Raw genomic sequence first — 9727 nt, forward strand, 5'->3', positions numbered from 1 at the left:
CATTTTTGTTTTAATAAAATAAGATAACCTTTATTAACCCACAATGAAGACGTTTACATCGTTTCAGCAATAATAATGATACGGGAAATATGAAAAAGTTTGAAAGAGAAGACATTTGTGCAAGAAGAACGTTGCACAAAATAAAACCTAAACTATACTACATGCGTAAACTATCCCATCTACCCAAGCCAATCCAATTGTTTCTACAATATTCTAATTTACTAGGATGCACCTGTATATTTATAATAGTACATATGTTAGTATTGCTTAAAACTGTAGTCCTTGCCTGTATGGTTGTCATTTTCTTTAGCATTGTTCTTGGTGATTGCTGAATTGTTTGCAAACCAGTTTACTCAACATAACGTGCATAGCATCAGTCAGTGCTTTAACTGATAATATGACATACAAATCTTGATCCGCTGTTTTATTTATTCAACATTTCAAATAAAAATACCAAACACAAACATCTATCTACAATGATCACCATGTTGTTAACAGGGACTGACTGAGAGACAAAATCTATACAAACATTTTCCCTTTTCAATGCATATAAAGAAGAGGAATCATATGGCCTGGTCTTCAAAAATGGCACAATTATGTTATTTAGATTAACAACTTTAAAATGTATAGTAAATAAATGACCTGCCTCCAACCATCTTTCACAGTTGCGCTTGGGAGTCATATAAAATATCTAACATGTAAATTGACATAAAAAGAAAAGCAGAAAACACAGTTGTTAAGAGTACCGAAAGGGTCACCTTAAATGAAATATCGTAATCACTTAAATAACTGCTATTGCGTATCGTGCTATCCATATATAATACTGTTTTATTACTGCATGATGACATTATTATGCCAACAGAAACATGCAAGGACATGTTGCTGAGAATCTGTTGAAATTACATTTCATGTATCCTCAGGTAAATTCTGGTTTAGTGCATGCATATGAGTGAAAAGTGAGCAGGTTCGGTAACAATCAGTGGGAATGTTCCCGCCACGATTTTCACAAATTGCTGGATTTGTCTGTTCATAGAAGGGTGGTGATGGACTGCAGGATGGCGTTATCGACACTTCTCTATCATGGGAGCACATTATTTGCAAGGGGAGTTCTTCCTTCTTGCTCTCATGTGTCTGGCTGTGGATCTCAGGTGTGTGGTGAATATATGCTTGACTGAGAGCCAAGGTGAGGATGCCCGTCTTCTCTTTGTAGAAACGCAGCTCGATGCCTCGGCGTCGTGCAAGCAGCAGCTCCTTTTGCGCTGCCTGCAGCTCCTGCCCCAGTTGGCCCGGTGACCTCTGTTCCCGCCCGAGCCAATCCAAAGCCATGCTGCTGCGCATATACTCATCAAGACCACGCTGGGTGTAATAGGCAATCACGCTCTGAATGAGAAAAACAAGGCTTTTGCAGTAGAGATATTACTTTGAAGAAAAAAAAAAGCCTTTTGTCCATACCCGACGAGAGAACTGTCTCTGTCTCAGAGCTTTTAGTGTTCCATTCCAGTGCAGCAACTGAAAAACCGTCATCATCTCCTGTAGTTGTGCAACACAAGTTAATCATGCAGGTCTGTTAGTTTATTTGGCATCATTTAAGAGTAGCTTTGTATTCAAGACATCCCGAAGATAGGTATGCGCAAAAGAAAACAAACTTAGTGTAGTACAGGCTTTTTATTTGTACTACTACTTCTCTCAGAACAAGAGAGTGAGGATGCAGTAGGCGAAAATAGACTACGTATGACAGATATATAATGTAAGGTACCAGTCACTGTTGCCCTGCCTGCTACTTTACCTTGAGTGTACCACTACACCATCAGTGACTTATTTAGAGGGATATTTCACCTGGAATTCCAGCATGGTCCTTCCCATGTAAGAGTGGAGAAGCAGACTGTATGTTCCTATATGCGTGCTTGAATCTTTTGCAGCTTCTATAGAAACCTGGTCAGCGACAACATGGAAGGTTAACATGAATCTGATCGACATAATCAAATACTTTTTCTCCTGTTGGTCGAATGACTGTAAAGTGGTCATTATCAGACATGTTAAAGCTCACATCACTGTCTTTGGTGGCCTGCTGTAGACTCTGAGCGATGAACTGAGGGCAAATGCGTCGACAAGGCAGCTCATTGACAAGCGAGTTCATCAGGGCTACTCGGGCGGCGTCTCGACGAGCCTCTGCCTGAGTGTTGCACAGCTGGGGATGAGTGGGTGGGTTGTGGGAAGAAAAATCAACTTTCTTTCTCAAGTCCAACATGCTCTTTCAGATATGTTTCCATTTTACACTTCGTTGGAGATAATCACGGGATCAGAGCTCAAATCACAATGGAGAGGCAGTCACAGATAGCCAATCACATGGTGCTAGCGGCTCCGGTTTTAGTCACAATGCACACACCACGGGATTAAAGTCACTTTAACAACATTACAGGGACTATTTGGCAAGGATGGCCTATTTGTCACCCCCCCTAAAAAATCTTCATGTAGCTTTGATCAGGAAAATGAAACCAGCTTTCATTTTCAATTTGATCAATTTGTTTTGGGGGGAAATTAGTAAAAAGATAATCTTGTACAACCTCTTTTTCTTCTGCAATTTGGATACACACCCTCCATCCCACATATGTTGGTCTGACATCAGTGGAGGAACTGGACATAATTTGTACAGTCTAAATCACTAAATATACATCGCTTACAATGTTCTAAAACTGCAGTGAATCATCACCAAAATGTATGTAGATATCTCTACTTATGCCCACTTCAACCTCCGAAAATGTCAAAATTACACAAATATGACTACTACTGTTACGTGAGTGCCAATGTTCAGCCCAATCTACATTCCCTTTAATTTTAAGCCACCTTGAAATGGCTCTGAAATGAATCCTCCACGCATCGTAAGCTCCAAATATCTTGCTTCATTAAACGTGAAATAGCCTGATGCTGTACATCATGGAACAAATGAAAATAGATGTGACTTTGTTGTTGAAAAACTTCAGATTTACTTGGTCATCTTGGCGAAACAATTAATGATGCTTTTCATTGTGGTGGCTTTCCTGCAGAAGTCAAACTTGCGCAATACCTGTAAAATGTGGTATCGTTCTTAATTTTAAAGGGTTCAGTTGACATTATTATGTGTTCAAAGTAACATTTAAATAAGAAAACTTTTTTCAGCTTTTCCAAAATGTCACAGTTGATAGAGGATTACTATAATTGCAACTGATGGCTTAAATACATTGACATCACCTTTAGAACATTCATATTTTCTCGTGAATATTTTTAGCCATTAAAACCATGAATGACTCAGGACAAATGAACACTTTTAGTGCCACATACGCAATGCTCTGTGCATTGATGGAGCATAAACACACACACCATTAGATTCATCTAGTGCCAAAGTAAACATGTATAATTTCAACCTTAATAAAACTCTAGTGAAAATATTTTAACTCAGCATATTGCATTATAATTACTGTAATATTAAACTACAGTACATGTTTATATATGCCCAGGTGCTCAGCTCACTAATACATACATGCTAGATACTTTTAGAATCCATAGCAGCCTACGACAAGCACCTCGTGATGTCATTAAACACAGTCAGGTTTGCTACACAAGAAGGATATTTTTTGTTTTAATGACACACCTTATAGTTCCCAAAGCAACTTCCTCCTGGCAGTGTGACGAAGCAGACAAACGGCGGACCGGGGGAAGCAGCAGATTCATACAGGATCAGGGTCTCCATCTGGCCCGCTGGGTCCCCTACGGAAGCATCTGATCCAGTGGAGGAGCCATCCATGTGACCCACCGCCTTCTGTTCCCAGAAGTTATGGAGCATGGCTACTACATTGACTTGGACACAGAAGATGAAGATGCATTGCAAAGTGAGAAAAGAAAATGAATTTGCACCCTTCTAAAATTTAGTTTTTTTGCCTATTTCCCGCTGAATATTTTTTGTTTCACCATTAAATATCATAGCTATAAATTACAACACACGGTAAAAATCCGTAATGTGTCAGCCTTTATAGATCAAACTTAAAAACCAGACGTGGGCATTTCACCAGAATGACGGAAGTCTGTCACTGTTTCCGTCAGTATTTCAGGACGACCCTTGTGGGCCAAGTCCGTCACACACAGGCGCCGCAAAAGCCGACACGCAGCCAGATAAAATAAAATACAACAGGCAGAAACACACGGTGTGATGATTGATGGAATATAAACAATATGGGACACATGTCATTGAAATCTGTGGGACTGAAAGGGATGCAACGTGGTTTTATTTTCTGTATTTGGCTGCGTGTCAGGTGTGTGGCATTTGCGTCCGATGTAGTCCCGCTAAATCCGTTCAGCCGCTGCATCGGACGGACTGGGTCTGCCTGAAATACTTATGGCAGCTCACTGACAGACTCACTGGACACAAGATGGCCACCTTTGTTAAAAACAAAAACATGAAAATGCCTAACGAACCTTATGCGCCAGAAAAAAACAAGACACTTTTTAAATCAGCGTCAAAAACACATTCAGGGACACATAAAGCCACCTCTGATTAATATTTGCTGTTGACAATTATTAGTCAGGCTTCTGCGCAACAGAATGACAACTGGTCCTGACAATCGTTAAAAATTTAACAAAAGCTTACACAAGCATTGCTGACATTGCACCGGAAACTGTAATAAGTAACTAAAAATGCATGTTATGAACTTTCCATTCAATACAAGTTCTTATTGGGCATGGCTTTACGATATCCAATTAACCTACATCATGAAGAGCTGAATGTGGGCTTTAGTAAGTCTTACTAAAGTCTTTACAATACAAACTAAGAAAGTGGATGACAATCTAGTCTTAATACGCTTACTGTAAAGTGGAACTCTAAGTTGAAAGTTTACTTACAGTCTTTAGGGCTGAGATCGACGTAGCTCTTTGACAAGTAGGACATGATGCTGTCCTCATCTCCCACTTTATTCATCTTTGTTCAGATTTCTAAAAATTCAGTCAACTTGTCTCATTCACCTGACTCGGGCTCCATTACCATGCCAAAGCAGGATGGCAACAACACATGGAAATAACTCAAAATCTAATGTGGAGCCCCTCTTTCTTTCTCCACCTACTAAACCTCATTTCGCCTTTCCCCCTCCTCCATCTGTGGGTCCACTGAGTTTCACTCTGGTTTTTGTTTGAAGCAGACCACCTTTGTCACTCTTGCTGCCAATTAGCTGAGAGGGCCCCTCACTTGCTCCACACGCAGAGGTGCAGCCCTGGAATGCTGAGCCCCTCCCATCAAGCTGTGGAGTTGGTAATCCCCGAGCACTCACTTTAAAAGCTTCATCTACATAGTTGCAAAATTAAACATAAGACAACTCAACAACTTCGTGTGATCACGGCTGCGTATATTTGCGTTAAATGGTGTCACCACACCCTATCATCATGATGCTAATTTAGTCCGCCAAGTGTGGGAAGGGGAGTAACAAAACACTTGTCCCACATGTTTTTGAGCCCACTGAGCTTGGGGTTTGAGCTCCATTCATCCTCTTGGAAATGAATAGCCTTTGTTCAAGTTGGAATTCACTCGCTTTCTCAATACCTCCAACAAAAATGGACCAAATTCTGAGAAACCACTCATTCCACTGCCGGATTCACTTCTTCTCTCCGTCGGTCTAAATGTTTTGACTGAAATCAGTGACCATTTCCTACATCTTTCTGGACCATGTTGATATTCTCACACTTCAACTGGAATTTATTTCGCTTTGTGTTGTCATTCATGATTTGACTCAAATACAAGCTAAAGCAGTTGATTTGCTTGCACCCATATTAAATTCCAGACATGCAATAGAAATCAACATGAAAAAAAAAAACAATTTTCAATATTACATGAACATATTTCCCTCCATTGTTGTTTTAAAAAGAAAGACACATGAAGGAATTGTTTGAATGGCAATATTGCTGATGACACAACCTCTTTGGAGTAGTCCATATTTTCATGGAATTGTATGCTGACAGTTGAGCAAACTGGGGAAGATACATCCCATATCTGGACTGAATGGGACGTGACTGGTCCGATCCAGTTTGTTAAGCTTCTTTAGACAGACGAGTACCAGACGAGCATTCAACCCCAAAAAGTGGCGCTCTCCAAACTAGACTGAATGTTGCTTTCGTTCTCTCGTCTAGATTTCGTCACCAAGTTGGCTTCCCCCTTCTGCAGACGTCTCCTCTGCGCCGCCTTTTGTTGTTTGGTGAGCTGTCTGCGCACCTTCTGACGGACCACGTCCTGCAACACACAAAAACAACAACAGTTGGTTACTTACACAACCTGACAGACACCAGACGTAGCCGTTAAACGGTTATTTGGCAACCCCGACTCACAACTGATGGTGTCTGGACATCAGCTTTATTTCTTACTTACGGATGGGATGGTTGAGCAGCTTCCTATGCTGCCCGTTGTAGCCTCACTGTCTGTCCTCCTCCTCCTGTGTTCTGTCATCTGTAGAAGGCTTTCAGAGTCTCTGCACGACATGAAGCAATGATTGCATTAGGTGTCATTTTGCTGAAAGACTGATGAAAGAATCACGAAGGGCTACACGATGCTACTGCTGCACACAAATAATGACATCACTTTTTACTGTCAGTACCTGAAAGGTATGAACTCTTTGTTTGATGCAGAAAGGTCTGCCAGTTCAGGGAACTCGTCCTGCAGCTCTTCTTCCAGGTCATTCATAGTCTTGTCAATGCATCTAGCCTCGGGATTTCTCTCCTCCTCCTCTTCTTTTTTGTCACTCTCCCCCTCTTCTTTTTCACTCTTCGCTTCCTCCCGTATGTCGCCATTTGTGTCGGTGACCTTCAGGCCCTCGAGTTCCAGAAGTGCATTCTTGTAGTCAGTCACATCCACACTTGGCTCTTCGGTTTCAACGTCCTCGCCTGTCTCCTCTTTGTCGCTCTCCTCGTCATCATCGTCTTGCTCTCCCTCAGGTCCAGCCGGATGGAACACCGCGGCATCTTCCTGCAGATCTTTGGTGAAACCACTTGCTGAGACCTCAACGTCGAGAGAACACGAGCGTCTGGAAGAAAAAAAAAATGTTTGGATACACAGAGGGCACTTCATCACAAGATAAAGACACAGACTGATGCAAAGTAATGTAGCTCCTTATAGGCAGAGGAAACACCAATCAAATATATTGATTGAACATTTTGTTAAATCTGAAGCTTAACATTAAAATGTTATGTGTTCATAAAGGGCATGAAGTGTGAAGCAATGTAACTTATTATGAACAAAAACATGACACACATTTAATTTTTCACTACAGTGCAGTTGTATTGCCAGTGAGAAAATACCTGATATCGTTGAAAGTTGGGAACAGCTCGCTCTCGTAACTATAGCGTTTTGCAAAGAAATCTCGTATGCATTTGACATCTCGATCAAAATACCTACCAAGATCAGAGAGATAAGTGAAAAGTTTGCAATTGTTCACTCATCGGAAAGGCTGTGCAATGAAGCGTCCGCGGCCACATGTGCTTACCATTCAGCATTCGGGTGTGAGGTGGATACCATCTGAGGGAAGTCAATCATCGTGATGTGGTCCTGGTCATCTAGCATCAGGTTGAACTCGTTGAAATCTCCATGAATCAGGCCGTGGTTGGCCAGTTTGACGATGAGCTCCATAAACTCGCTGTACAGGGCGGGTGGATCTTGCAGCTCATGCACCTGACACCTGATATGAGGATGGAGATAATTCATGATAAGTTCTGCGGCGAGAAGTGATTACAGAAAGAGAGATGGCTTGTTTCCATACAGTGGATATCCATTGATGAGCTCCATTACGACCGCATGTCTGTTGTAGTCCACCGGCTTGGGTACGGGGAAGCCTCGGTCATAGAGTGCCTGGGAAAGAATGCGTCGATATACACAATGCAACAAATTCAGCTACACTTCGACTGCAACCTGATGAGGAATTATATTCCACATAAGGTGCATAAGACTGACAGTGCGGCACGGTTTGCATTACCTTCATGTAGGCAAATTCCTTCATGGCAGAGAGGCGGGAGAGATAGAGCCAGGACATGTTCTTCCTGTGTTTATGGTAATCTCTCTTATTCTTGAGGTTTCTGAAGGAGGTGCGACCCAATCTGTGAAGCTTCAGAGCGTACTGCTCCCCATCTTGATTTGCCACAATATAAATATCTGAAGGAATGAAACACAAATATATCCGTTTCACACACGGCATAGGTGCACAACTGCCTTGTGACATGATTTGGCTCCAAATATTAAAAGTAAAATTGTCAAAACATGTCTTCATTTGAAACCAGTGCATGGCACACAAAAAGTGGGAAACTGCTATTCTGTGCTGAAAGAAAAACGTCAATGATGTCATCAATTAATCAACTTTTGACTTTTAGCACATTATCGTAGAAGACGAAACCTTAACCTGACTCTTTTCCAACACCCATTTGGTTTCCAACTGAAGCAATAACATCTCTGGAAGACAAGGTCTTGAGGGCTAAGTAGTCATATCCTCCGAAGTTCAATCTGTAGCCTTGTACAGCTGAAATATAATACACATCAAATTAGAACAAAACATAGGACACACATTCTTAGAACAAAACAACCAAAGCATACAAGGTAGCAAAATAATCACGAACTTAGAATGTTATGGCTGCAATATGTTCTAAAGAAGCTGGGACAGGATCAGATTTAGCACTGTGTTACATTAACTTTTCTTTTAACAGCATTCAATAAATATTTGGGAAGAGAGGACCCTAATTGTTGAAGCTTTGTAAGTGGAATTCGTAACTTGTTTCCCTTAGGAATTCCAGACTGCAATGTGAACATTTCCATAACTTCCAAATGGGAGGTATGGAAATGATTTATTGAAGTGTTAAAAAAAAAGAAGAAGTGAAGATTGGTAGATATTTTCACGACTGGAAATGCGATGAATTTATTTTATTTTTTTTTGCAAGATGGCTTTCTTATATTATGTCGCTTTTTGTTTTGTTGAAAAAAGAAAAAAAAGATGAGATTACTCTTTGTGCGTTCGTAGGCCACAAGTTTATGTTTGACCAGCTCTCGGAGGATCTTGTTGCAGCCACCGTGTTTGAGGCTGGCAATGGATGACAGGAGACTCACTGGTACAATCTCGTGGTTCTTCATTCCCATCTCAACCTAAAAGCAGAGATGTGATAATATGCTGACATTTATACAAACATTCAAAAGTTACGTTTGTTAGTGAGCAGAAAAAAACAGTTTTCCACTGTCAAATAAAGTCTCGAGTCAGTGTCAATGGTGATTAATTCAAACATTTTCAAAACATCCACTGTAATGTAATTCGTTCTTCATATCATCCAACCAAACGTTTGCCTATTTGACACTCAATAAAATATCGTACAGTATTTCCCAGTGACAATCTGCGAACCACTTAAAAGGGTCCATTTTACGTTACGACCCAAAATCTGAGAAAGGCTTCCCCTGAAAGAATTCAGCCTAGCCGAAGCTAACTCAGCTGGATATGGCAGACAGCATGGAGATGATAAATATACTTTACCGCCGTGAGAACCCGAAAGTCATCTCGAGACAAGTATCTCAACACCACCACATTAAGCTTTCCCATGTTTTAAACGGAGAGTCTGTGTCAAATAATTATTCCAAATATCACCCTCGTGAGGTTAAGCAACTCGGATAATGTATGGATGAATGTCAAAACAAGATGTACATTTTTTTTTGTAAACACATGGACAAAGCGGAAGTTGAGGAGCGGAA

The 9727-nt window shown here is 40.9% G+C and overlaps 2 protein-coding genes across 3 annotated transcripts; both read right to left on the reverse strand.

Moving 5' to 3' along the window:
* Nucleotides 1–409: 409 nt before the first annotated feature.
* On the reverse strand, nucleotides 410–5202 carry lix1 (limb and CNS expressed 1). 2 transcript variants are annotated; one of them, XM_019866953.1, is made up of 6 exons: nucleotides 4873–5202; nucleotides 3629–3834; nucleotides 2048–2173; nucleotides 1837–1932; nucleotides 1453–1530; nucleotides 410–1380 (listed from the first exon to the last, which is right to left on the reverse strand). In XM_019866953.1, the coding sequence occupies exons 1-6, from the start codon at nucleotides 4946–4948 to the stop codon at nucleotides 907–909; spliced, it is 1056 nt and encodes a 351-aa protein (XP_019722512.1). In that variant the 5' UTR covers nucleotides 4949–5202; the 3' UTR covers nucleotides 410–906. The 2 variants fall into 2 exon arrangements, with proteins under 2 accessions (XP_019722512.1, XP_019722511.1); XM_019866952.1 differs by having other exon boundaries at nucleotides 2048–2188; nucleotides 4873–5194.
* Nucleotides 5203–5702: 500 nt separating this feature from the next.
* Nucleotides 5703–9727, reverse strand: riok2 (RIO kinase 2 (yeast)). Its single transcript, XM_019866937.1, has 10 exons — nucleotides 9513–9727; nucleotides 8995–9133; nucleotides 8400–8516; nucleotides 7980–8155; nucleotides 7767–7855; nucleotides 7494–7685; nucleotides 7309–7401; nucleotides 6609–7034; nucleotides 6383–6482; nucleotides 5703–6247 (listed from the first exon to the last, which is right to left on the reverse strand). The coding sequence occupies exons 1-10, from the start codon at nucleotides 9576–9578 to the stop codon at nucleotides 6086–6088; spliced, it is 1560 nt and encodes a 519-aa protein (XP_019722496.1). The 5' UTR covers nucleotides 9579–9727; the 3' UTR covers nucleotides 5703–6085.

The sequence above is a fragment of the Hippocampus comes genome, unplaced genomic scaffold, assembly GCF_001891065.2.
Source record: "Hippocampus comes isolate QL1 unplaced genomic scaffold, H_comes_QL1_v1.1 scaffold322, whole genome shotgun sequence".
Lineage (NCBI taxonomy): Eukaryota > Metazoa > Chordata > Actinopteri > Syngnathiformes > Syngnathidae > Hippocampus > Hippocampus comes.

What these genes read in the sequence shown, in the direction of transcription:
- lix1 (XM_019866952.1), bottom strand. Translation starts at nt 4,948, where the DNA reads ATGAATAAAGTGGGAGATGAGGACAGCATCATGTCCTACTTGTCAAAG. An exon ending in GTTGCTTTGGGAACTATAAG is followed by an intron (nt 2,189 to 3,628) that starts GTGTGTCATTAA and finishes ACTCATCCCCAG; the next exon opens with CTGTGCAACACTCAGGCAGA. An exon ending in GGACCATGCTGGAATTCCAG is followed by an intron (nt 1,531 to 1,836) that starts GTGAAATATCCC and finishes GCACAACTACAG; the next exon opens with GAGATGATGACGGTTTTTCA.
- riok2 (XM_019866937.1), bottom strand. Translation starts at nt 9,578, where the DNA reads ATGGGAAAGCTTAATGTGGTGGTGTTGAGATACTTGTCTCGAGATGAC. An exon ending in CTCATCAATGGATATCCACT is followed by an intron (nt 7,686 to 7,766) that starts GTATGGAAACAA and finishes TCCTCATATCAG; the next exon opens with GTGTCAGGTGCATGAGCTGC. An exon ending in GCTGCTCAACCATCCCATCC is followed by an intron (nt 6,248 to 6,382) that starts GTAAGTAAGAAA and finishes TGTGTGTTGCAG; the next exon opens with GACGTGGTCCGTCAGAAGGT.